Source organism: Taeniopygia guttata, chromosome 6, assembly GCF_048771995.1.
Source record: "Taeniopygia guttata chromosome 6, bTaeGut7.mat, whole genome shotgun sequence".
NCBI classification, from domain to species: domain Eukaryota; kingdom Metazoa; phylum Chordata; class Aves; order Passeriformes; family Estrildidae; genus Taeniopygia; species Taeniopygia guttata.
The window spans coordinates 18975452-19002677 of record NC_133031.1 but is presented as its reverse complement, the minus strand read 5'-3'; the positions used below and the strand labels follow the sequence as shown (position 1 = coordinate 19002677).

General features: G+C 44.1%; 2 protein-coding genes across 5 annotated transcripts in view; one reads left to right on the top strand and one right to left on the bottom strand.

Moving 5' to 3' along the window:
• Window positions 1–329: 329 nt before the first annotated feature.
• On the bottom strand, window positions 330–18402 carry ZNF488 (zinc finger protein 488). 4 transcript variants are annotated; one of them, XM_072931063.1, is made up of 4 exons: window positions 18276–18402; window positions 7839–8061; window positions 3758–3986; window positions 330–1818 (listed from the first exon to the last, which is right to left on the bottom strand). In XM_072931063.1, exons 2-4 carry the CDS (start codon window positions 8052–8054, stop codon window positions 641–643), a joined length of 1623 nt encoding a protein of 540 aa, XP_072787164.1. In that variant the 5' UTR covers window positions 8055–8061; window positions 18276–18402; the 3' UTR covers window positions 330–640. The 4 variants fall into 4 exon arrangements, with proteins under 4 accessions (XP_072787164.1, XP_072787163.1, XP_032605024.3 ...); XM_072931062.1 differs by having other exon boundaries at window positions 18266–18366; XM_032749133.3 differs by having other exon boundaries at window positions 18150–18281.
• Window positions 18403–21690: 3288 nt separating this feature from the next.
• ANTXRL (ANTXR like) overlaps window positions 21691–27226 on the top strand; it is a 56933-nt gene continuing 51397 nt past the window's right edge. Inside the window, exon 1 of the mRNA XM_002194871.6 lies at window positions 21691–22533. Coding sequence (XP_002194907.5) covers window positions 22373–22533 — 161 coding nt within the window. The 5' untranslated portion in view covers window positions 21691–22372. The remainder of the gene's footprint in view (window positions 22534–27226) is intronic.

The following is a 27226-nucleotide window of genomic DNA, read 5'->3' as shown; positions in this document are numbered from 1 at the left end:
CTCTTTGGCAGTCTGACGGTCAGTTGTTGACAATCATAGATTTATTTATCTAAATTTTAGATTTATTCTTAAAATCAGGTCCCTTTCAAAGCCAAGGAGATTGTAAGATGTCAGTTTTTAACTCAAAAACTTGGTAAGAGAACTGATTCAGCTAATATAAAGGAAAAAGAGTCCACCAATGCTGCTAGAAATAGCAACATATCTTCTTTTAACATATAAGCTCTGATTTTTCTAATGCTAAAGGTTCCTCATTCAATGAGGCAGTTGTTATTTCCATATTTAAATTCTACTGCACAGACACCAGCAAATCAAATATAAGCAAAGACAAATTTGTTTGCAAAAATCTATAATTGTGCCCCTACTCTGCAAATTAACACAGCATGTGGATTCATTTCACTATTTTATTTCCTCAAAAATAGATTGATAAGGGCTAGGTTGAGTTTTCAAAACTTAAAACCCACTCAGACTCTTGTAAACATTTTATATTTTTTTTTTCACAAAGCATCTATTATAAATTATTGTAAACAGTGATTTCCTGGAAGAAATTAATGTAAACTCAAAAAGAAATTATTTAAGTGAACTATCATTCCCTTCTTCATCCAACCTGCCCGGTCCCGTGGTGACATCTGTCTGCATAGCTCTAATTATGAGAAGTCATGTGCCGGGATAAATGATGGCGCTCTCGGAAGTACTCATGGCAAATGGGGCATGTCAGCTTCTCCTCTCGTCTCCTCTTGCACTGGGATTCACTTGAGGAGTATTCTTTTTTGTGATGTGACCGCATGTGGAAGACTAAATCAGATGTCATGCGAAAGGACAGGTTGCATTTGGCACACCAGTTCTGGGCAGCCACTCCAAAGGATGTGAAGGTGGGGGGAAGAAGAGTCAAGGAAGAGGAGGAGGAGGAGGAAGAGGAGGAAGTGGTGGTGGTGGTGTTTTGTAACTGTCCTCCTGCTTGCTTGAGCCAGGGTTCTGAGGTATATGGGAAAACATTGCTCCGAGTGATGGTTGTCTGCAGCATCTGAGCATTACACAAATCACTGACAAAGAACTTGGAATTGAGAAGACTGCTGCAGCACATGATGTCTGCGGTGGCAATGAAGCCAGACAGCTCCCCCAGGCTCTTTGTTGACTCACTCATGGGATGAGAAGAATTTACTGCAGCTCTTTCTATTACACACTTACTGGGCTTGCTGAAAGCACTCTTCTGTTCTCCTCGAGCTCTGGTGGGCCAAACAAAGGAGAATGCACTGCCAGAGGAGTTCAGCAACACTTCCTTTGGCACCTGCTCTTTACCAAGTGGGGCAGTGCCATCCTCCTGCTCTGGCTCCTGCAGTCTCTCATTCCTCAGCTTCTCTTTCATCCTCCTGACCTCAGTGAAAGCACTCTGCTTCTGCTCTAAAGCATCCTTCCTAGCTGACTGCCTCCCTGAACTAAGCTTCCTGATAGAACCAGCCAATGCATGCTCTCCCCCAACCTCTTCCTTGCCCCCACAGTTACGTTCCTCAGTCAAATTATTTGTTTTCTCCAACAGCACTGTTTTCCTGCTCCTGTTGTTCTCGGCCTCTTCAGATTTTGCTCTCCTTTCTCCAATAAGACCATGTGCATCATCTTTACAAGCTGCCATTTTGACTTCCAGGTCTCTTGCTAGACTGTGGAAATTCGTGGCCTGCTCAGCTAGGCTGCTCTTTTCAGTTTTAGGGTTCTGGAAGTTTCTCCACAGCAGAGCACTCTTCTCTGGGACACAGAGGAAGCGGACATGGGACAGATAGGAATGCTCACATTTAAAGACTCGGTCGCATTCTTGGCATCTCAACTCTGCAGAAACAGACAACAAGTGATGAGTTTTGCAAAGGTGGAATCATGGGTGGATGCAGATCCTGATCCTGTGATTGACACAAAAATTGTGTCATACAAGGTTACACACGGTAAAATTAATGCCAGTGCAGAATCAGGTCCCTTCCTGCTATGCAAAATGGTTCAGTCTTATTTGCTTCCATGCTTCCGTGCTACTGGCAGAAGTATTCCATTTAGACTCTCAAGCCTAAATTTTATTACATAAAATGTAATTATATTACATAAAAGTACATAAAATGGCCAGTACACCATGATCTAGATAAAACCATTTAGAGTTCATAATGATTTGAAGTCTAAACCCAGATTTGGGCCTACATTTCTTAACTAAGTCACTGGCTTTCATTCCAGATGAATGCTAAATACTATGTATCCAAGCAATAATGAGGTTTAGAACAGGATTCAAAGATTTTTACATGACTCTATTTTTAGGATACTCTGGAAGTTTAATACCGTTCAAAAATCATCTGACCTTAATGCCTGAAGCCCTTATTCATGCTCATTTGGCAAGCTGTTATATACCTTAAGGCACAGTCTATGGCACAGAAAACGACGTTCAAATTGAAACAATGCCAGTGATAGGCAGGAGGAATAAGGAACATTCTTTCCTTGTGGTCTTCAGACCTACTGCACCTCTGGTTCATTGGGATGATTGACTGCCCATGAACAGACGGTACAAAATTCAGCAATCAACACAAATATGGTACATCTTAACCCTGGTAACCACGTTACGTTATTTCGCAACACAGCAGTTTTACAATGCAAGGGATGACAGACAGCACCTGAGGCCTAGGATATATAGGAAAGTTCATTAATTGGTTGGGTAGAATCAAAAATTCCTAATTTGAGACTCAGCACAGCTTATATCACTTTACACACTTTACTTTACAGCTGAACTTTTTATACGAAAATAAGGCTGCTGAAATGGGTGGAACATTATACCTATGAGTTTAAAGTCTTGAGTCTAGATACAGTGTTTCTTGTGTAAGCACCACTCTTCCCTGGTAAATCCAAAGGGCTGGCAGCGTGCATCTACACAGAAACTAACAGAATACACTGAAAACAGCTGGAATGATTTAGTTGGTTCCTGTTATGAATGTGTCTGAATTAATTTAATACTAATTTACAGACAAGCACATTACCATATGAATTTGCTGATGCATAACTTTATCAACCTACATCTTTACTATCTAATCTATATATGCCTTGTTTAACTTAACTAAAGGGAATGTAGAAAGGGTTTTTGTTCTAGTTTAACTATGCAATATTTGGAGTAAATGACATCTGGAGTCAGAGCTGGTATGGACCTGTCTAACGTGCTTGGTGTCTCTGTAATCTAGATTTTTAGTTTTGTAACAATTTCCAGATCAATTTCTTTTGGAGCAATGAATTTTCAGCAACATCTCAGAAACTGAAGCTTGCTCTTTTCCTCATTACCACTGTGTCCCACATGAAATAGGCAGACTGTGCTGCATGCAATACTGTTAGGCTTGTTATGTATTTTTAAAGATCTGCTCATTTACAAATTTAAAGCTGGACACTAGCCTATATCTGATTTGTCAATAAGCTAAAAATGGCCTATCTCCAGCTGATACTTTAGATTTTTAGGATTCTAAGTTATCAAAGTGCATAGATTTCCATTGCATAGCTCAAAAATTTCAGCATGAATCCCTAGTGCACCATCCTCTGCTAGAAAGTACCAATGAGAATGGCATTAAGAACTGCAAATTGCTTCTTGCTCTGTGCCTCCAGCTCAAACCTCAAAGCAGAATGTCTTTTCTCTCAGCAGACCAGCTAAGGATTTGCACATGTTTTGTATTATTACAAGACAACCACAGACTAAAGAAGATGCAGACTCCCTTCTGTCCTCAGTGACCCCTGCAATCAGCAATTCAGCACTTACCATTCTGGGGCCTTTGAGCTTTTATCTCATTGAAACCCAAGAGGCTGGAAAGCTCCTCATCATACCAGACAAGCAGTTCCTCATTTTTGCTGATTTTCCTGGTGGAGCGATAGTATAACTGACTGTTTTCTAAGTAAGCTTCCAAGTTCTGCTCCTTGCTATTGGCAGCTGCTTGTACGAGTCTCATCCAAGGCAGTCCTGTGGGACTGTGCACAGATGTAACATCCACCTGTGGGACAGGACACAAAGAAGGGCAGTTACAGGTCTCAAAGCCCACAGGAAGATTTTCATCCAATCCAAGAACAAAGCCTGGTTTCTGCCTTGCCCTGAGCAGATATGACAAAGCTGTGAGCCAAATACATCTGCCAGTGCTACCAAATCCAAAGGCATCCAAAGGCTTCTCCAGTGTGGGGGCTGAGAGCTCTGGGAATACAGCTGTGTGGGAGGGAGAAGGAGACACCGATGTTCATGTGTAACCTCCCATGGCAAAGCCAGGCCTGAGATGTTGGTCAGTCTCTAGTCCTGTCCTGTGCAGACCATCCCATGGGACTGTGCCAGGCGTGGATCACAGAGGTACAGGAGGTGTGAGCCTCTCTAAGGAGGAGTCTCAGTCCTCGGCATATGAAAATGGGAAATGAGTCAGGCGACGTGCCAGTGCTGTGCCTTGGGGACTGAGAGATGCGCAGACCTCTGGATCAGTGCAGTGTAAAACTGGGAATGAACATACACTCAGGACAGCTGCATGTGGAGTTTTTCCTGACATAAGAGGATATGGATCAGGAGTGTAAGAAAATCATGGTTATTTGATTCAACACCTCAAGTAAACATCTGCATATTTGTTTGGCTAGATTACATAAAATACAGATTTTAATATATACAACTAAGAAGCACTTATATGCCCTCTTTCCTTCTTTTCAGAAATAAAATTATATATTCTTTTTTTACATTTGCTAGATATATTCAATTAATTTCAATGTACCTAAACAGATAAACCTCATGAGATCAGTATTTTTTTTAAATAATTTCTGAGAGTTGCAAGTTGATTTACTTTCAATTTGTGTGCATGCAGATATACCCAACAAATAAGGTTTAAAAACATTTCTTAGGCTATAAGGTCAGGCACTAAAAAGTTTAAAAAATAATATCAAGTCTATTGCTCAAATTAAATTTCCATTCTGTGTGTGTATCACAGCATAGTCCTAAATCACATATAATTTTTACTCCACAGGACTCCTGAGTCATTTAATCACAGGTTGACAACTAAATAATGCAAGTACAAAACATTTGGCATTGTCTTCCTCACACAGTGTGTTACTCCAATCTTAGTTACTTTACTACACTGAATAGGGAATGATTTATTTCTTTATAGGTTTTTCCTTGGTGTTTACCACAGCAGGTCTGTGCCCTCTGCAGCATTTGAAAGATAGGGATTTTCATAGCTTGAAGGTTAAAACACAGGGTGATCAAAGGCAACGTTTATATGCCTAAAAACTAATTTTTGAAGCACTAAGTCATTGTTTAGAAAGGAAGAATTTGCAAATGAAAAATGTTTAATGACAAGTATGATCTAAATTTCACCCCAAGCAATGTATAGCTCTTTGTTTTCCAATAATTGCAGGGCAGCCATTCATTGGTGTTTGGTACCAGAAACAATATTTTGACTAATTATTTCTATGGTTTTAACTGACTATTACCTACCATGAAAAGTTTGATCACATTAGTAGCTTGGATACAAGAATGAAACATTAAGAGACCATTAGGATGAGAGTTACTTAGTGTAAGAGAAAAAATAAATTAGCATGCCCTGAAACTGATTCTCTCTAAATGCCATGGTAATTAACAATGATTGAGAAATACAAGTGCCTGACAGCAACACAGGAACACCCACCCACACACAGTGGCTGTAACTAATAGCTATGACAGAGGCTGTCATATTTTAGTTGCTGTGTTTCAGAAATACTGAGCAGCCACCCGGTGCTCTCAGCAAAGTCAAAGGGAGCACAGCTCCACCAGGACTCCAGGGAAAGAGCTCAGTGAGCTTCAAGTAGGTGAGAAGGAGTAAGATAAGATCTGGGTGCTGCCAACTAGAATCACGAACCAGCTTTAGTCTTCCCATGTGTTTAGAGACACTATAAACCCAAAAAATCCACCCTCTCCTGGAGATGTCAATCCCCCAGATGGATCCTTTGCACCAGCATCTCAGTCATAGCTGGGCTGTGGAGGTATGTGGCTCCCTCAGGAGATGCTGGAAGAGAAGAGAGAAAATAAGTCTCTTCCTTGAAACCCCAAAGAAGCTGTAAGCAGCAGAGGAATCAGCTGGAAAGAACTACCTCTGCCAATGGCTGCCAAGGCATCTTCTTTGCCCAAGTGCACCAATTGGGCCAAGGAGCTCAAATTAAGGTCTCCAAGAAAATGAGGGAAAAAAGATTTTGACGTTTTCCTTTGTTCTAAACAAAAGAGCCCAAGATGATGAAACCTTTGCTAGAAATTATATTCCCCAAAGTCTTGCAGGAGTTGCAGATGAACAAGGATGAACAGAAACTTCAGTTGCAATGAATCCACCTTGCCAATTCATTTCTGTGTGTATTCTGCTCGTACTACACCCAGCAGAGCAAAACCCATTTCTTGTTTTGTACTTCAGTGCCATGATGACAACATAACATCATGATTGAATTTTTAATTAATTACTACACACAGTTAGGAGCCTAATGCTAGTTCCTGATTTCTGGGAGGTTTACTTTTAATTATGAGTAGTTAACAGGATATGGGACTACCAATTGCATCTGAAACAGCTACTTGCACAGAATTTCATGTATATACTGCCAAAAGACAGAGATCTGAGCCAACTCAGGCATCCAATTTCATTGCTGCATAGCAATTACTTAGCTCAAGTGTAGAAAAACACTAAAGCCATCCCTCTCAAGGGCTCTTCTAATGTACAAAACCTTTGAGGCTCTCTCTACAGTAATTCAAAACTCCCAGGAGAAATACAGAAATATTCCAAAAATAAAGTCTTATTTCAAGGCAGGTCTCTCTCCAAATAGTTTGTTGGTCTCCTGGAGTATTAATAGCACCTTCCAAGAAATCAAATTTGTGCCAGAGACTCAAAACAGTCAGATAAACCCTGAAGCCTCTTCTTCTCTCTCTTATTTAAAGCAGAAGTGTAGAACAGGTTATCTCCCAACAACTGTATCTTCCATATTACACATGTGCCTTGGGATTTCTCTCCTCCAGAGCACAGAAATCTTAGGCAAACCTGGATGTCTCTCAGATCTATCCATGCCATAGAATGTAGGAAATTGGCTCTCCTCACACTGGAAAACATCTCCCTGTCTTCATTTAGACCAACAGTGACTGAAAGGCACTCCAAGACCCAGAAAGACAGGGTAAGTGGTCAGCATGATAAACAGTGACTATGAAACAAAAAAAATTTGGTGAACTAGAGCTTGAGAGTTTACAGTCCATTACAATCCTGGGGTTTCTGCCTTCCCTACAGTGATTGAAGAGTGTAGCTGTAACACAGACATGCAGATCTAAGGCAATTTTAGGAAGTCCATGCACTAATAGCAGTTAAGCTGTGGCTGCCCTAAGTGTGTGTGGGCTAGTTGCCTGCCTGCCATTATGGTTTCACTTTTAAGGATAACTGAACACACTGGGGTAGCAGTTGCCTAGATCTGTAAATAAATGCTGTGAATGTACCACCTGTATGAATCAGTGCAATGCCACAGTCTTCCCCCTCTGTTCTCACAGGGCTGTCACACCGCCTGATAAACCTCCTTTGTCCTGACAAAAGCTGAACTAGAGATTACTAATCTATTTGTCCCTCTTCCCTCCTATTCCAAGTCAGATCTGAAGCATGTAGCATAGAAGTGGGACTTTGTATTCTTCCTGCAAAGTATAGAGTTTTCCTTAGGTCCTTCCAGTCTACAGCTCATAAATCAGAAATGCACTGGCCCTTTCTCTTTGAAGATGTTACTTGTGGTGAACAAAACAAAAACTACCCCTTGCAAAGTTATCTTCTCAGGGATGGTGTAACTCTTTTTGAAAGGTCTAACATTAATCATTCCGATTTTTCTCATACCTTAAATACATAGTGGATGTTCCGTCTATCAGAACACTTGAGAGCAATGAAAGCTACAGTGTCCAGCAAGGTGTTCTGGAGCATGCATGGTCCAAAAACAACTTCTTCAGGGATGTCTTGTGTGGTATGAACAGTAGCCAGTATGTCTGGAAAATGGTGATGCAGAAGCTTGTTGTCACTTGTCCAAAGAACTTTAGGCAAAGATGTAAGTTCCATTATAAACCTGTAAAAAACACAAGAAATCACAGTTGGCACAGAGACGGAAGTAGAAGGTGGCATCACTACTTGAAATACGAAGATTTCCGGGAGCTGTAAGTGAATTTTAAGAGTATGCCAGGACATTGTTGGTTACAGAGTTTACAAATCTATTAACTGTCCAATTCAGAATGAGAAAGATTACTTTGGACTAAACCATAATCTTAGGCTTGCAAACAAGTGAATCACTCTCCCTGGAATAGACAGTCCAAGAGTTCAACTGCTGCTCTCTACAGACAGGAGGAAGATCTGGGAAAAATAAGCAAAACTTTAAGTGAGTGGAACTCAGCATATCCTTAAGCATATCCTCAGATATCTTTCTTATTATTAATAGTCTGTACAAGTGTGAAGAAAGGTAGAGCAAGAGAACAGCAACAAAATAAAGCAAGACTTTTTGAAACACATTTTGAAAAACTTGTGCTTTTTTTGCTTGAGTGCAACATCAGTCTAGTTTCTGGTTAAGCTGCTACAAAACCAGGAATAACCTGAATCCTGAGTCTATCCAACCAGAATGCACAAAATTTGTGGAAATTCCTGAAAAGAATTATTTTCATCCTGCCTCAAAGTATATGTTGTCAGCTGTTGTTGAGAAAATCAAATCAAATTATGACTCCTTGCATAGTGATACTCCTAGCACAATGTTAGTAGAGATTCCTGTCTTTAGAGGATAAATTTTCCAGCCTTGAATGTAGGATAATATATTTGTCATTGCAGATGCAATTCTGCAATATGAGCCACAATCTGAGAACTCAGTATGCAGTAAGGAGAAGACAAGCTTGAGTTATTTGTCATTCTAAGCCTCTCTAGGTTTCTAATAGAGATATTGCCATCTCCAGCTCCCAGCTGGAGGTCATGGAAAACCCCTCATTTACGCCATAAAGAGCTGGATCAGGTCCATTAGGCAGAGAAAATTAGAGAGAACAGCAACAAGCCCTGAAGAGGCCTTAGCCTAATAAATACTGAGATAGAAGGGCTGAAGATCTAGTCTAATCTTTCTCACTCTCTGCCAACAGAATTGATTTGTTACTCACTGATTCATGACTTAAACTGAAGTGGTATAAAGTGCTCAGGAGAGTTGCACTGATTTAACTAAATCAGTTTCTAAATCAGTGTAGTTAATTCTGTATCATTTATTCCTTGTAGGCAAGGTCTAAGACCCTACCCTAAAAATATTAAAATACATGGTCAGACATTCAGTATGTAGTAAACATCAGAAGGATGTTTAAACCAGACAACCAATGCAAAGAGTGGGATAACATACACTCTCTATCCAACCTCAAGCATCCCTTGAACTCAATATGACATTAAAGTTTGCTTGTTTCTAAATTACTTGTTAACGTAATATGTGATCAGTCAAAAAAAATCCCCAAAACCTACATGTGTAAGTGCCAAAGTCTCAAACTACCATCCTGGCAGCTGTGGGAACAAGGATTTTGGCTCCTGCATGGAAGGGTCACTTTTGTGAAAAGCTGTGAGAAGGATGTACTGCGATTACACAGCAGATGGGACAGTTACCGTCAGCCTTGTGCCAGAGGCACTGGGAAGATCCATCTTTTCCAATCATTTGGCGAATACACCATCTAGTGTCACATCTCAGCATAACACAGTGTCCCGTGCAAAGCGAAGCAGGACATCCCCCGGTCTCTGCGGCTGTCCCTGCATTGTACGGCCGCAGCTTCTGAGCACCCTGTCAGGCAGGAATCCTTTCTCTCCGGAGTGGGTCATTCTCTCTGCCACCCTCTGCTCAAACAGCAGGTTGGGTGCCTCCTCAGGTACTGGGCTTGATAGGGTCTGGTCAGGGTTATGTCAGGTAGGGTCATTTAAACCTACAGTGTTGGCATTTTACAGTGTTGGCTGAAGATGTGCTGCTGATAGAGTGCAGAGCGGGGATACTCTGCAACATCATTAGAAGAAAAAGGGTGAATCCTTTTCTAAAGTCCTCAAATAGCATGAGAAAGCTCTTCCCTTTGCATCCACAAGATTTCAGCTTCTGTTACTAAACTAAGTTCATCAGGTGGGGGTAACAATCAGCAAACATGTCTGTACTGTTTTCAAACCTGAGCTGCTACCTCTGCAAAGGGATGTGCTTCATCCTGTGGGTTTTCCGACCTGCTCTTGTTCAGGGATCTCCATTCCAACGTGCAGCTTCATCCAGGGCAGTACTGGAACAAAGCCTGCCTCCTGCACAGGTGAGGGGTAGTAGGGGGTCCTCTGGTAGCTGCTGCTCTCACCACAGAGAACTGAAATACTGAATTCCTAAAAAGTAAAGACTGAAGCCTGAGACATGACTTGAGAGAAAAAAAATTCTACTGATTTACTTTCTCAGCTCTCTGGTGTAGCAAAAGAAACCAAACAGATAAGCTGAAGGGAGGTCAAAAGACCACAGACAGCAGGAATAAGAGGTGAAGAGGACATAAATATCTACAAAAGCTTCACAGGCATCACTGTGGTACTATGGCTGGATTGTACAACTCTGCAGCTGCAGCACGAAAGAGGGCACCCACAGACAACCAAAATGCATTTTTACCATGGCAGAGTTTTTAAATTACTTTTCAAAATCACTTTTCAATGGCCGCTGCTGTTAAAGAAACTGAACTGGCTCTATGTTTCTTTTCTCTTAAAGAAAGTTTACTAACACAGATTTAACCTTTGTCCCACGAGTCTAGAGGATGTTGGTATCTGGAGAATGCACACAGAAAAGAGGTGCCTTTTCAGCAAAGCTCAGGGAAGTTTAGCAGTATTCCAAGCCTAAATCTATATAGTGCCCTTCTCTCACTAAGTCCAGTCAAATATTCACTGACACTGTACAGAAGTAAATCACAACAGAGTATGGGCCAGCTCTGCTTTTCTCAGTCCTGCCTCCACTCATGGCAAACCCAGAGACAGCCAAGGAATGGCTGTGTGCAAAGTCAGGTCCCACTGCTGCCAGAGTTCACCGGCTGGATTCTCAGAGAGGGCCAGCAGGAGTGTGACTACACTGGGGCATCTGCCAGTGCAGAAGGTGGCTGTGCAATAGTCAGTGCATACCTCATACCTTGAAACCACTACAAGAGATCTCAGAACTGCTGAAATACAGCAGCATCACCCACAACACTCAAAACAAACAGCAGAAATTAGCTAGGGGAAAAAAAAAAAAAAGATCACGTGTAAGTAGGCCAGAATCTAAATCTGAAAAATCTGAAATACCCCTCAATTTAGATATAAGTTTGAACCTTTACATGTTTTTAATCTGGTTAAAATCTAAAGCCAAAATTTCAGCCACAGTCTTCTTAGAGGTTTTTTAATAAAACCCGCCTTAAGTTTTCAGGAACTTCAGACTTGAGCCTGAATGAAAATTCTACATCAAACCATGAACCCAGCTCTTGTTCAGTTATAAAATCTGGTTGCAATGCAACTCTCACACTTTTGCCAACAGTCATCACAGTCAAAGGAAATTTATTAAGAACCTGCAAATGGAGTTATAATGAGAAATGGAGAAGGTATGCTAGAATGCCTGCCATTTTCATTTGTCAGGCTGAAGTAGGTGAATCACTCACACTCTTCCCAGTGAATGAAGAAGAGAGAAAATTCTCTCCCCATGACTTCACCCAACTGATTACTCTTGTCTTAATGCCACTGATTTCCACGTTTTGGCTAACTCCTTTAATGAGCAATAAATCTGCTGTGCCTTCATTCCTTAAAGATTCACTAGCCATTAGGACTTAATCATTCACTCTTCTTCTACTATGCAGCAAAGTTTACAGAACTCTAGCACAGGCTTCATTGTGAAGGTCAGATCTTCAGCTCTACATCATGCAGACAATGATATGCTTGCCTCAAAGTGCCAGAGCTGAGTGCCATTGCTTCCCAGGATCACCCCCATACAACGTGATCTTGCTGTTCCCACTCAGGCTCTGCATAAGCAGTTCCTATCCCTCTGGGATACCCACAGACATCTCTGAGAGGCTGAAATAAGATGAATATTTATAGTGCTTTTGTAGTACATTAGACTCAGATCACCTGTTAGACTATGGGCACTCTCCATATTCTATCTGTCACAGATGTGAATTCTTCATATGGATGAGTTTAGGGACTTGCTGTTTAATGGACTCTTCATCCCCCAGACAGTATCTGATACACATATACCATGTCCCTAAGTGATGGATTTTGCATCTTGATTTCTGAGAAGTGTGACAGATCTGTCAAAGAAGAAGGACCTATGGGCAGGCAACTCCCTGTGGATTATGCAATTCTGGATGTTCCATCAAAAAGTACATGAAATAAATAGATGATGCTTGCAGCAAATGCTCCCAGCCTGCTTGCCTCCAGAGCAGCACACAAATTGCTTTTTATTTGCACACAAGTTGCAAATAGTCAACTTTTGGTTTCCTGAGTGTTCTACCAAGCTGGAACTCTAAAGATAGCATTATCCTAGTTTCTCCCCATTTCCCAGCACTTGTATAGCATTCCATTAACTAATTAGGGTTACAACTTCTACCTTCTGAAATATGTTTACATAGCTCCTGTACCTCATGAGAAAAACGTATTACCAGAGACGAAAAGAAGAGAATTTTCAGATCCCTGGTTTTCTACTGCATGGCCTTCAGATGTCACTGCAAGCTCTCCTAAGAAATGTCTGGAAATTCCCAAATGTAGAAGCACTGATTTGAGCAAGGACTCCTCTGAATTCTATATTCAGAGCACTTGACCCGATTCTCCTTCCCACGGTAACCACTGAACTGTGGCATTGTTTGGAGCTTCTTAGTGACCATAAAGGCCCTGGTAGCCCTGCTTAGTATTATGATCAACTATGCAACTGGGAGGGAAACAAATTAACCATATTTGCAAGAGGGGAACCATTTCAGACAGAACTTATTAGCTAGTTCAGCTCGTCACAATCAAAAAGAGAAGCAAGTAATAAAAACTGTTTCTCTAAAATTAATTTGATTTTTAAAATTGTCAATAGCTACTTCTATTTCACCTTTACTTCCATTTTAACTATAAATTAATTTGCATGTAATTATGTCACTTTCAAAGCAATCATCCTAGTTGGAAAAAAATGACACAGAAGATACTCTTAAAAAAGAATTAAAAGTATTTGATCCTGGAAAGCATCATCCCACAGTCCTCCCAACCATTTCTGTATCTACTCCATACTTTCTCCAGAGCGGGGTTATAGCTCTGCATTTCCCATGTCAACAAAACTGAAAGAAAAAAAGAAACAGAATGGAGCCATCATTTCCTTACCTTTTACTCCTTTCTGCTCCAAAGTGTGATAGCATTTTCCCTGAAGCACACAACCTGTGACTGTGCCAGTGCAGTCCTGTGGCTGCTGCCAAAGCTGACTTTGATTTCAGTAGCAGGTCTGTCGGTCTGAGGAATCCATGATCAGACATGCAATGTCATGCACAATAAACTACAGATAATAAAGGAATTGAGCTGATGCAGACAGAGTGGCTCTGTCTGCAGCATTTAATATTTTCTGTTGTTGTAATAAGGAATTGAGGATTCCTAACACATGAAGGAAATTTGGAAGAAAATTGGGACTGAACAAGCCTGATGCATGGAAATGGTCTTCCCTTGGTTTTCCAGACTTCCCCAGCTTTCTTTCTTCACTTCTCTGTACAGCAGGCACACAACTCTAACCTGACAAGTACCTAAAAATAATGAGTAGAGATAGGAAAACTCACTGCCTAGATTCCTCTGGAATGATCAGAAGGCAGCTCGGGGTATGGAGTTTGGTGTCTAGATTGAGCTTTTAGAAACTGGGCGCTTATGGAGGTTTTATTGTGAATTAGAGACCTTCCAGTTCATGGAGTGCTCACCACTTTGTTATTGTATCATCACGAAACCTTCAGGGACCTCCAGTTCTTACTATTTTAAGGCTGTGTGGTCTTCAGATTGTCCTCCATCCTTTGAAATCCCCAGTACATGCAATGTAACATGACAGCTTTTGATGAACCATCATTATATCTTGGCTGGATACCCAGCCTAGTGAATCATGAAACTGCCAAATCTTTTTATTATGAACAATCTCTCAAACTTCTATAGGAATAATGAAGAAGACAGAGATAAAATACCTGCTTGGAAATGAACAAATACCTCAAGCTCCATATTTGCTTTCAACAAGTCTTGTGACACACAGGAACCGTTTGGAAGTGGAAACTAAAAGAAATGCTTTCAGGTTTCTTCTTCTTTTCTGTGAGAATAGGGAAGTTGAAGTGGCCTCTCTCCTGATGCATGGTAGCTGACACACAGACACGCAGATCTCCCTCTCCAAAGCAGATGAAGATTGCATCACATCTCCAAGACTGCCACAAGGATGCAATTTCCAGTCTTTACCCAATGTCCAGGAACAAAATGCCTGGGGTTGAGCATCACATTTAGTTTGATGAGAAAATAACAGATTTGAACAAGTCCCAACAGATGCACACACTCTCACTCCACTGGCTCTCAAATGGCAGCCCAGCACCAAACTTCCCTATGGTTTTTGGAATTTCCACACTGAATCCCTATTTCTACTTCCACTCTCTTTCATGGACAGAAATGTGGTAGGTAGGAAAGGAATGGGCTATCCCACACAGCTGGAAAGCCTGGTTAATACTCCCTTGTCGGGATGTGTGATGCAACAATATCTGAACAGTTCCACATGAAGCCTCCTTGGATTTAGCTGGAGGTTTTGAATCTGGCAGAACATGAACAGGGCCACTGAGGTCTCTGTTCCATCTCTTCCAGTGCTTGACTACAAGAAATGCAGTGCAGGTACTGGGGAACTCTTGATATTTCAAACTGGACAATGAGCAACAGTAATACCATGCTTTGGAAAGGATGAAGTACATTTATTTCCTGCATTCCCAGTGGTTCAAACAGACTAGGTCTAGGAATTTGGTTTCATGATGCATAAAATGTCAGTATTCCTTTCCAGTTGGGTTGGTCCCAAGGAGAGAATGAATGCTTCTGTCTGGCACTGTGTCTGATCTAATGGACCCTGTTGGATGGTACTGGGCTGTACAAGTCACTCATAAGTCAGACAATCCACCTGTGCATAAAGAGGAGATGACTACAGCTCCATAGTCTACTGGCTTTCAAAGACTTTATTTTTGTGTGAAGGGCTGACTCTTCACTGGCTTACAGCTGTTCTATTTAATGAAGCAGTCCATTTATCCACCACTTCACTCTTGTGGTTTCAAGCCCTAAGACCTAAAAATTGGGGTTTCTCTAGGATAAAGGAAAAAAATGGGTTTCTGTAGGATAAAGCGAGCATGTTTTAATTTTTCAGCCAGGGCGGAGGATCATCAAATGTGAATGTAATGAATATATAATTTCAACTGCATATACAGCTGTATATACCATACACTGTATGGACACATTTCAGTTCAGAGCTCACAGTATTTCATATCCAGGTCTGAGTCTTGCTGGTGGTCACCCCAGAGACCTGGTTTTGCACCTGCTGCTCTGGCGTTGTTCACCATTCAGCAATTGACATAGTGCTCTGAAACATCACAGGAAATTTGAATTTTACAGGGACATCCAAAAAGAACAGAAAGCCAATGTTATTCTGTGAGAGGGGGAACAAAGAAGGCAACTATTTTTCTGTTACACGGCGTAAGAAAAGTTACTTGTCACACAGATATGTGTGTCTACTTTCAGCAAAATCCTTGATTCACATAAACAGCAGCCCTGACCTCAGTAATCTGTGCTAACACATTTGTTCTCACATAGACCTGTGCATTTGTTCCTTAACCCAGGCATCCATGCAGACAAAACCACCATTCCCTGTGTGTAGCCACAGAAAATGGAGAAACAACAGCCAACCAAACAACATGATCCAAACACAAACAGCATAAATCAAGCACAAACAGGCTGAACCAAAAACAAACAGACTGAACCAAGATGTGTAACTTGTGAAAACAGTCATAAATATTTCTCTTCCCACTTCATAAAATTCACATTGATGTGTCTTTTTCATAAAAATGTTTAAGTTAATTATCTAGTTGAGTTTAAAGCTATATTAAGATATGCTCCTATTTAAGAGTCCTGCTATTGATTAGTACTTTTAAAAAAAAAGTAGTATCTGTTCAAATGTTTCTTTCTGACAGAAAAGCATATACATGTGGTGTGTAAGCACATACAAAAAGATGGAAACATATACATACACATACATGCATTCACAGCTGAACATATAGCCACACATACACCTGTTTATTTTTTTGTGATATTGCAAGTTCATAATTTATATTTAAAAAGAAATATTTTTAAACAAAGATCAGTTGCTTCCACATGGCTGATACTGAAGATTTCTTCAACAGCATTAAGTGGCATTAGCTTACATTAATCTTACTTACATTTGTGCTAAACTTACTACATGATGTCAACTCCAATAAGAGCAAGTGACAAAGCTGAAGGAGACTTTGCAAGGTGAAATTGTGGGAACATAAATAAGCTATTTTTCACTACAGTGAAACCTTTTAATTGGAAGCGATTTTGTAAATTAAAATAGATCTTACCTAAAATAGTTTGCTTTCCAACAAAATATTTTGTTCTTTGACCTGGTGCTTATCAATAGCAATTGCAGGTAACGTAAGACTGTGCTGCAGAAAAATTATATTAACAGAATCGCAGCATTACAGACATGGAAATATCCATCTGTAAATACTAGGATTTAGCCAGTTGATTTCTTTTGCAAAATCTTTGGTACACTCTGTAATTCTTACACATAATTAATTTTTGTACTTTCTCATCTGGTTATATTATGTTCAGCTAATCTAAATATTTTGACTTTACATTAGTATTTCTATGGCTACAAAACTATTTTATCTATAAAACAATATGTCTGCAGAGTTCCATAAGGCAGATTTACTTTGCTTTGAAATACAGGAAAATAGTTTAATACAAAAAAAAAAAAAAAAAATTGCATTCTCAAGTAACAGATTATGCTTTGATGTAGTTTTATACATTTAAAAACATAAATTTAATCACCCTACTGCCAAAAGAAATTCCTCTATTCCTCTCTCTAGTACCAGTTATACTTAATACATGGTAACAAAAGCTGACAAGTGCTATTTTTTTCATTTTTAAAAGCCAAAAATAAGGGAAAACTCCTGAGATATAGTTTATTATAATTCTGAATTTCATGCATGACTGCAACTGCCTTTTATTTGAAAGCAACTATACTAAAAATACAAAACTATTTAAAAATCTGATATTCCATCAAGTTTCTATTGACATTTCTTTCAACTAGTAGCTGTCAGTTCCCAGAAAAAAAAAAAAAAAGTCATTAAAATGCTTCAAACATTTTCAGCGGGCTGAATTCCTACAGAAACCTTTTAATTCAAATATTTGCAAATTTAAAGATCAGTGTGATATTTTAAAGTGACAGCAACAGCAGCTCCTAACTTCAGTAAGAAATTTCTACTACATGGATATCCATGATATAAGGAATACACATAAACAGAGAATAACAATGTGAGCTATTCCAAACAAAAGTTCATAAATTTCATAAAAGCAATTAGACCCTACGTAAGTACCTAAAACAGCCACGATGCTCAGATGACCTGTCGAAGTTGGAAGGATGGAGAGCTGTAACCAATAAAAAGAGCAACTGATGCTCGAGAGTTCTCGGCGAGAGAAGAGAGCCGGGAGGGAGGGAAAGGGCGACTGCCGAGGGGGACCCGCCTCCGCCTCCGCCTCGGCATCGCCCCCGGCAGCCCCGGTCGGGACCCGCCGCTCGGGGCACTCCGCTCGGGCCCCTCGACGCCGCACCGAAGCGGGCGGTGGCACGGCCGGAGCTGGGCACAAGTCAGCCAAGGCCACTCCGTGCCCTCACCTGCTCCCCGGCCACTCCCGGCCCCGGGGCAGCCCGGCCCCGGTCTGGGCAGGTCCCGGCCGAGCGGCAGCGCCGGGGCGGCCCCGGGACCCCCGCCAGGGCCCGGCCGCGCTGGCAGCGCAGCGCTCACGGCTCCGGGAGCGCGGCCCGGCGGGCGGGACGGGCGGTGCCGCTGCCGCTGCCGCTCCGCCGCGCTCCGCAGGGCAGCGGCCGCGCCGAGACCCCGCCCGGCCCCTCTGCCCCCCGCTCACCTGGGGGTCCCGCCGCAGGCTCCCCGTGGTCGGGGGATCTGCGGCGCCGGGGGTCCCGCCGCGCCCCGTCCCTCTCCCAGGATCCCGCTGCGGACAAGTGCCCGCGGATCCCTCACCTCAGCTCACCTCACCCGCCGGGGCCGCCCGGCCCCCCGAGAGCCGCGCCGCAGCCCCCCGCCCGCCGCCGCGCCGCCCCGGCACGCCGGCACCCTCCTCCCCGCCGCGGCTCCCCGCCCAGAGCAGACCCCGGGAAACGCCTACCGCAGCTCCTGCCCCCGACCCCCGCCGCCAGCCAGGCGTCCCCCGCCCCCGGGACCCGCTGCCGCCCCGCCCGCGGGGCCCGCAGCCCTCGCCGAGCAGGAGCCATCCCGCAGCGGCTGCGGGCAGCAGCGCGGGGGAGCAGAAGGTGGACGGGATTCCCCCTTGTAACAGTACCATGAACCGAGGAGTTTCTTTCAAAGTTGGGAGGGGGGGGGGAACCACACACACGCACGCCGAAATAAACCAAACAAAACCATCTCCAAAGCCGCCTTCCCACTTGTTCTTTAGATCATCTGGCAACGCTTTTGAATAGAGGGCTCTTCTATGAGCTGCAGGTATTGACAAGAGCCGCTTAAAACGAAAACTACTGCTTCATAGAAAATACTCACAGAATAAAAATTAGGACTTTGAGGTATGAAACGATTTGTGGCACAGCTGGTATGTAAAATAAAACCATCAAATGTCTTGTCATAATCAAATATACCCTAAATCTGGACTAGCGACATTGCTTTTGAAAGATGTCGTTCCATATAAATGCCTTTAACGCCTGGTAGAAAATTTTTATGAACATGTTGACAAATGAAATAACTCGGGTTATTTGATTAGTGTCCATGTAATCTAAATATGGGCTTGTATCAGGAAAAGAAACGTCAACCCTTTAATGCTTTTGAAAGGATGGATTTTTGCTGCAATTTAAGAGTAATCTTATACTACTAATGAGAGTGAACCACTCTCGCTGTGTTCTGTGATACAGAGATTATGGAGGATAAACTCAAGAGTTCCTGATCTCTTTTAAAATTCGGCTCGGGCCGAACGAACAGCATTGTTGAGGGCAGCGGGGGTTTGGTAGCTGCCCGGCCGCCCTGGAAGCTCTGCATCCTACTGCCTGCCCAGGAACAGCTGTGACGGTGGCATCTCCTAATACTCCTTGGGAAACATCGGCTGATTTGGGATGCAGGTGTCAGGAAACTGGGATGAACAATTCCCACTGCACTTCATATCGCAAGAATTTATAATTTTTGTAGCCTTCATGCAAATAGCAACAGAAGGTGTAAGAAGGGACAATTAGGTCACCTGCCTTACAGAGTTTGAGGCCCTGTGAGACGGTGCGCTAAGGTAACCTGTGCCCCAAGGAGGGTGAGATGCGCATGGCCAGCTCTCCTGGCGCTTGGTGTGATTTTCCTTCGAGCAAGACCCGACCAAATGGCTCCGGGCGCCCAGGCCACCGACCCGGCCCGCCCTGCCTGCCCTCTCCCTCCTGACCCCACACAAACCTTGCTCGGGCTTGGCTCCGGACAGGCCTGCCCGGGGTGTGACAGCCACAGGAGGGGCTCAGGCCGATTGGAAAACCAGTTTTATTTGAAACAGAAGGCTGTGGCTCTGTAGAGGCGCCCGCAAGCTCCCGCCGCGCCCGGCCCTCCTCGCAGGGGATGGAGGAGCAGGGAAGGGGCGCTAGCAAAGACACCACGTCCCGCAGGGTGCTTCTGCCCAGCACCGACCGAGGCAGGACTCAGCCGTGTCCTTGCTTTCGCGTACGCCCACCTAGCCTTAAAACGTGCCCGCTTGCCAGGCCCTTTGGAGGAGGCAGACGAGCAGGCCATCTCTGCAGAATCAGAGGATATGTTAGAGCCTAGAGAAGGGCAGTGCACATTATCGAAAAACAATAATTTTTTTTTTCTCGGCGGTGCCTTACTTTGCTTTGGAGACTCCCTTGAAGTCTGCCGCGTTATTTTACGATACAATCTGATATTCACGAGGCACCAAGGGAATCTGACGCTTATCGGCATTTTTATTTCGTTTTGCAAGGCTGCGGTGTGTGCGAGGAAGGACGGCTGCCTCGGGCAGTGGGTGGCGAGAGCTCCCGGGGACCACGCGCGCTGCGGACACTAGTGGGCACCGGCGAGGCCGAAGCCCGGCGGCGCGGGAGGAAGCGGGGGATTCCTGATGCTCAGCAGCCGTTTGCTCATTTTTTGTGAATGTCGCCAGGGAGGATGTGGGTTTTTTTCTATTTCTCCATGATCTAAGTAATCGCTGGGTCTCAACTGGCCAGCGCTCAAAAAACCTTTCAAGTGGTGAGCTCAAGCAGTACATTCAGCTTTTAGCTGTGCATAGTTAAACCAGGCGAAGAGGCTGAAAACCGGTGGACCCTCTAATCTTTCCTTGATAAGTCCCCGACCGCCGCCGCGGTTGGCTGTGTCTGAACTCGGTCCAGCACAGAAACAGGCAAATGAAATCGAGTTGCCTTTCCCGAAGTGCAAACTTTATTTCAGACTCGCGGGCGGCAGCCTACACCGCTCAAAGCACGCCAAGGCTGCTGGAGGGGTGCGGGGTCCCACGGGGGCTTTGCGCGGAGGGAAAGGGCCCGCCGGCTGCGTGGGGCATCGCATCATTCCCCCCCAGAGCCGCACACTCCCGGCGGAGCGGGCAGGGCTGCCGTGTGCCGCGGGGAAACAACGCGGACGTCCCACGCCCGCAGGGCAGCGGGCCGAGCCCGCCTGGGTGGCCGTGTCCCCCGCGGGTACCGCCTCTGTCGGGGGCGGGAGGTGTCACTTTCCGCTGCTGGCACGCAGAAGCCGCTCCGGCTGTACTGTGATGGGACGTCTTCACGGGTGAAAAGGCCCCGGCGAAGCGCTGGGTATTCGGGGGCTGTGTTCGGTGGGACAGCGCGCCAGCACCCCACAGGGGATGGATTCCCTCCTCCTCGGCTCCCGATGGAAGCCTCGCCCCGAGAGAGAAATGTCTAGCCCCAGCTCTGTCATGCAAAGTGACTCTGCTCGCATCCTTCCCCGTGGCTCTTTTCATTAATTAGGGGCTGCAAAGACTGTGGGGGAGGGGCAAGCGGCTGGGAGCCACTAATTATTCAAACTTTGGAGACAGCATCCAGATGAGCCGGGCAATCTCTTTAGGGCAGCGCTTTGTAACCTGCGTGTATCAGGCGGGGAGTGATTATGCTACTTTGCAAAGCCTCCATTAAGAGATTTCACTTCATCATTACTCATCGCCCGCAGGATGTGTCCAGACTCCAGTGCGAGTAAACCAAGATTTCCACGAAGAGAAACAATTTGCTGTGGCACGAAAGGGCCGTGAAAACCTGCCCCTACCCCCGCCCCCAAACAATAATCTTTTTAATTGCACTCAGCTGCAAGCAGATTTTTCTTAAGTGCCCTCTCGCGTTGTACCCCCACCTCTGCTTTGTCATAGGTTTTTGCCACGACGCCCATCTCCTAGTGCAACTTATTTGTGCCTTGGGCGCTGCCACCCCTCAGCTCTGACCTCCTCCGGGCTCCAGCCGCTCCCGAGCCTGCGGAGAGAGGCTTAGCAGGACGCGCAGCGATGCTCGGGAAGGTAGCTGGGCTGCCCTGGCCCCGGCCGGCTTCCCTGCCCGCCGGCGGCGGAGTGCCCTGCCCGCGCCCCGCTGCCCTGCCCGAGGGCAGGCCCACAGGGAAGGAGGCAGGAACGCCCGCCCCGTGTCCCGACGGCGGGCAGTGCTCCCTAACCTCGGTGCCTCGCTAGCAGCAGCCTTTGCCATATCGGCATCCCGGAACAGGAAAGTCCCGGTTCATCTTGCCCCCATAAGATCCTGTCTCCCTCCTCCCGCTCCCCTCCCTCTGCCCCTTCCTGCCTTCGGCCCGTGTGAGTGCAGCCTCTGCTCTGCTTGCGGGACGGGGCTGCAGCGCTGGGGCCGCCGCCGGGGCGGCAGGGAATGGGGACTGGGCTCCGGGGACCGCCCGCCTGGCCTCAGCCCCCTGCCCGGAGCCAGCGGGCCGGCGCCCCGCGGCCAGGGCTGCCTTGAGCTCCCAGGCTTGAGCTGAGATCCTGAAGTTAGCGATTTCTCTTTTTTTACTTTGATTTTTTTTTCCTCTGCTCTCGGTGCTTCCGAAGTGCCTGTAAGATTTGCAGAGAGAGAGCGAGAGAGCGCGAGAGAGACTGTGGGAGGAGGAGGAATTAAGGGAAGGGAAAAGATGGCGAGTTGCTGGAGCAGTGTGGAGAAAGCGGCATTTTTGTGCTGCTTTTTGCTGGCAATGGGGAGCCTAATCTGCTGCGCTCGGCCGGAGGAGGAGGAAGAGCGAGAAGAGCAGCGCTCCTGTCACGGTGCCTTTGATCTCTACTTCGTCCTGGATAAGTAAGTGACAGTCGCATTTAAAAACGTTTATTCACCCTTCAGTGACTCCTTGCACCAGCAGGGATGTTCTTTCTCTCGTCTTCCCGGACGACTTCTCCTGATGCCAAACATGATGTGTGGGGCTCGTTCCTTATTTTTGCTCCCCAAAACTTGCACATTTCCCAAGTGGAGCATTTAGGGGAGCATCGTCCTTTATGCTGAGTTAGTTGTGCATGCAAACCTGGGAAATTGGGTTGCTTTCAGGTTGTAGCATGTGGGGTGTGGGCTGTGAGTGTTGGATTTGAGGGGGTGTTGGTCAGTGCCCGCATCGTTCCTGGAGTTTTGTGTCATGACCTGGGTTGTGTGCGGAGATGTCACTTGTGGGACTTAGCAGTGCTAGGACCATGCAGACTTACCTAAAGTTAAGACCAGCCTGCTTGACTGTAAGAATTTATAAGAACAAAGTTTTATAAAACTTACTTTTGCTCAGCTTCTTCAGAGTTGTCTAAACCTGTGTTTGAGTAACATCTATTAAAATAGATTGTCAAATACTTCTCTTTAATACTATGTCAGCTGAATTCAGATATGGTGGGGGGTATGATTAAGCTCATGTGTGTAGGCATGTTTTAGCAAGCACTAGCAAAGCAAGTGGTAAACTGGTGCACCCACAGGTGTTTTTCAGAAGGTACAAATTTCTCTTTCTTTTGGTGTACTTGTCAAGCTCTGGCTTGACAGAGGATTTAAGCCAAGGGATTAACTCAAAGAGTAACTTGTTAGTGTCCCACTGTGTGATGAGTGTGTTATCTAATACATTCTGGGTTACCTATGGAACAGGGTATTATGAAAGATGGAAGACTGTGTTTCTTGCCCTCAAGCCAGATATAAAGTCTGCATTGTTCTATTTCCCAGCTGGGAGAACAGATCAGTCCATAAGATCCTCGGTACAGCCTGCAAGAGGCAAATAGTCACTATCACTCAAGATGTATATTTCTGTATTCAAGAAGGGGAAAAAGTATCATTAAATAGTGATTCTGGTTTTAGAGCAAAATAAGCTGAAGGTCAAAAGCGTTCTGTCTTTCTAAAAGATACACAAATACACCACATGGTCATTGTTTGGTTTTTTTTTCTTTTGCTTAGAACTTGTTCCTGGAGTAACCTTTGTGTATAGAAAGGGCTCTGTGGGGGACTAGTGTTAGTTCTCAAATTAATTCCTGCCCGGCTTCCTAGAAGTGACTGGCACTGTTGTTATGCCCAGTTCCCTGAATTCCCTGAAAAATAAATGTTGGTGATAGCAGTATGGCTCCTCTGTCTTCTACAGTATGATTTCTTTGTTACAATGGCATTGAGTACTCCTCCATTGTGCCCCATGCTACTTTTCATCTATATTTCAGAATATTTTTTTTCCATCAATATTTCAGAAAGCCCTTCTGGCTGTGCTGTTACCATTCATATTGTATTCAAGGAGATAAAAGCAGAGAAGAGAGCAATTTGCTCAGAGATACTCTTCAAACAGTAGGAAGTTGATCATCTAAGCAAGTTCCTCTCCAGTACTCTGGACCTGAAATAATGTATTCTCTTTTTGCAAGCCATTGGTCTTTCATTTTGTTTCAGGTCCTGTCCATTCACTTCAGTGGTCCACTGGAAGCTGGACCTGATCATGGTTGAAGTAAAATGTCATTTGGGTTCCAGTGGGAAAATTCTCTTTAGCTTCAATTGCAAACTGAGTCTTTATGAGCTTTGAGAGTTATACCAAAGAGTTCTCCTTTGGTAAAAGCTGTGTTAAGAGTTACTTGGGTTCCTGAGTGGTTTTAGAATCTATCCCTGCTCCCACCAAGTCTGTAACAATGGGGTGGCAAAGCTGCTTTTGGTCTCAATGAGATTGCATTACAATCCATATGGGTAATACTAGAGAGCCAGATCTTGGGAGCGATAGGTCCCGTGCTGGCTGAGGAAGTATTTGTCCCAGCTGCATTCTGTGACATCTGGCACAACACAAGGAGCTTCATGGTGGCAGGGAGGACTGATTTCATGGATACACCCTGGGATTGTTCATCAGGAAGGAAGTTTAGGTAGTGCTGAGAATTCATTCATGTTCAGAACAGTCTGGGTATTTCAGGTAGGGAGAAGGCAGGAAGCCAGTCAGAAGCATCTAGTAAATCTGTAAATGCAGTGAACAATTTTTTTTTTTTTTTAAGAATTGGATACATACTGACATATATCTGTGAAGAATTCTTTCTGTAATTTCAAGTGGGAGAAAGTCTGGAAAAACCCAGCCATACACACCACAAAATACACCCCTATGGCTCAGGGATTGCCTCTCTTTGTTGGTGCCCTACCAGTCTGGAGTTAGATGCATTCAGTCTTAGTTAGCTGTCTGACACTGGAATTGAAGTATTGGTTGTGTGAAAATACCAGGCTTTAATCCTGTGACCCTGTAGTGAGCTGAATTACAGTTCCTGTCTTTAAAGTCAGCCTGGCTGAACCAAAATGACTTTAAGTCTGCTTTGCTTTGCTTCCCAATAGAAAGATCTGTAGGAGGCAATCTGGAAGAAGACAACAAACCTTTCTCCTTGTGCAGTGTGTGTTACTGCAATGACTTTATTGGGGCATGATTTTTCCTTTTCATTCTGCCAGGCAAAGTCTGTGAGGATTTCATCCTGCAGGCAACAACCATCAGATGGAAAATATCATCTTCCGGTGAAGTTATTGGTATAATATATGTGCTGCCAATTAGAAAAAAATAAACTTGCTGTTTCCTTGCAGTTTTTCTCTGCCTGAATTTGACTGAAGTCCTTCATGTTAACTCCATAGGGTAAACAAGATGAGGGCAGTGCCACTAAACCTTAGATGCCCCAAAAAGCTGGCATAGTGAAAGGGAAAAGCAGCATGTGTGGGAGGGAGACCAGCCGTCATCCTCCTTAAAATTGGCTGACCATGCCAGAGCTACATTAGGACTTCCTTGTCTCTGGGGATGCTTAAATGAGGAAATCTCTTGAAGCTGGGAGAACAGCACATTTGCTGGCTGCAGAGGGGCTGCCTGGAGTCTGCAGTCTTGCTCTGTCTGAATTTTGTACTTCATGAGTTGTGCAGGCCTGAGCTTGTTGGGAGGCATAGTGGAAGACTTTAAAATATCATAATGAAGCAGGAAAAATTATTTTGTTTGCAGCTAAGTCACTCTCTGCATGAGGTAAGGCAGTATACATTGCATTTGGCACACCCACCTCCCCCATGGCATGCAGTAAAATCAAGTCACTTGTGATAGCAAAATTCTCAGTTTTACCTTTGAACAATGTAAAAAGCTCTTAAGCTTTTAAGCCAGACATAATGGATTGTTGAGTAGCTCTCACTTGCTTTGGTTGCTTCATTTGCTTAGGTTGTCCCAGTGCACAAAGAACTTGTTTCGGTCCCATCCCAAACTATGCAGGGCAGGCCCTGTTAGGGATTTGACTGCTTGACCATCAAGTCTTGTAGTGAGATACTTGTGCTTGAGAATGTAAATAACTCCCTCTCATCCTGCCTTGCTGTTAACATCCAGCTGTTGTTTGTAATCAAATGGAATGGCACTTGATGAGAAGAAAGGCTGACTGACCTCTAGTGTTTCCTAATTATAACAATGCCTGGTAGCATCGTTATGATTGTTTAGTAATGCAACAAATAGAAACCCCTTTAAAGTAAGGACTTAGCAGAAATACCAAGACAGGTCTGAGCTGCAGAGCTATCTGTGTTATAATTTACCAAATATGAAACAATTTCTTAGTTATTTTTGACTGAGAGATAGAAGTGTTTTCTTATTTTTTGTATTTGGGGTGTTTGCTAAAAGTTGCTTGGATTTTGAGGAAAAATTAGTTTTACAGACTTGGGAAAATGTTTCCTTTATCTACAGCACAGATCACGGCAGTGGTAATGTATTGATAAAGTCTTGGCTGGTTTTCTTGGATTGTAACTGTTATGTTGGGGAGTTGGGTTTAACTACATTTTCTTCAGTCCTCGTCTTCCCCCTGAACTTCTCTACAGTCCCTCTTTGTCTCTTTGGGCCCACAACATTATTGCACCTTTCACGTCACTTTTACTTTATCTCCTGTGCTCCCAAGGGCATCCATGTCACCATCGACTTTGGTAGAGACATCAGTAAAATGTGCCCAGTCTCTCACTTGTAATCCATTTTGCAGCTGCCTCTCTTTCAATTTGGTAAGCCTTGCTCCAGAGGTGAATGTTGCTGGTGGGAAAGAGCACAACCTCTGATTAGGTGGGAATGTGCTGCCCTGTCCAATATCCTTCCTGATTTTGTTTTTTAGTTCTGTGTACCCCTTCTCAACTTGCCATTGAAAAGGCAGTGGGTGTGGGAATTGTCAGGAGGGAAACAGGTTGATCCTTCCTTATTTGCCAAAGTTTTCAGAACAAAAGCATTTCAGGAGCTGATATTTAAGGTCACCTTCTGTAATTTTAGGACAACTAGAGGGAATTGCTGATCTCCACATATATTGTATTTTTCACAATATGCTAGAGTTCAAGAAAACAGCATTTGGTAAACACATTATTTGCCCCCCTGCAATGATTTCCTTGCCAATGATTTGAATTAATTTAGCCCTCATGAATTATAAGTACTAGTGAGAGCAAATATTTTTTGCCTTAGGGTCTCATTGCAGCCCTGTGCTTCTTTTCCTGCCTCATGTAGTCCCAGCCTAAGATCATTAGGATGGAGCTGGACCTGTGG

Coding starts and splice junctions, on each gene's coding strand:
- ZNF488 (XM_072931063.1), bottom strand. CDS start 8,054: ATGGAACTTACATCTTTGCCTAAAGTTCTTTGGACAAGTGACAACAAG. Junction 3,987..7,838: donor ACATCCACTATGTATTTAAG/GTATGAGAAAAA, acceptor CCTGTCCCACAG/GTGGATGTTACATCTGTGCA. Junction 1,819..3,757: donor AGCTCAAAGGCCCCAGAATG/GTAAGTGCTGAA, acceptor CTGTTTCTGCAG/AGTTGAGATGCCAAGAATGC.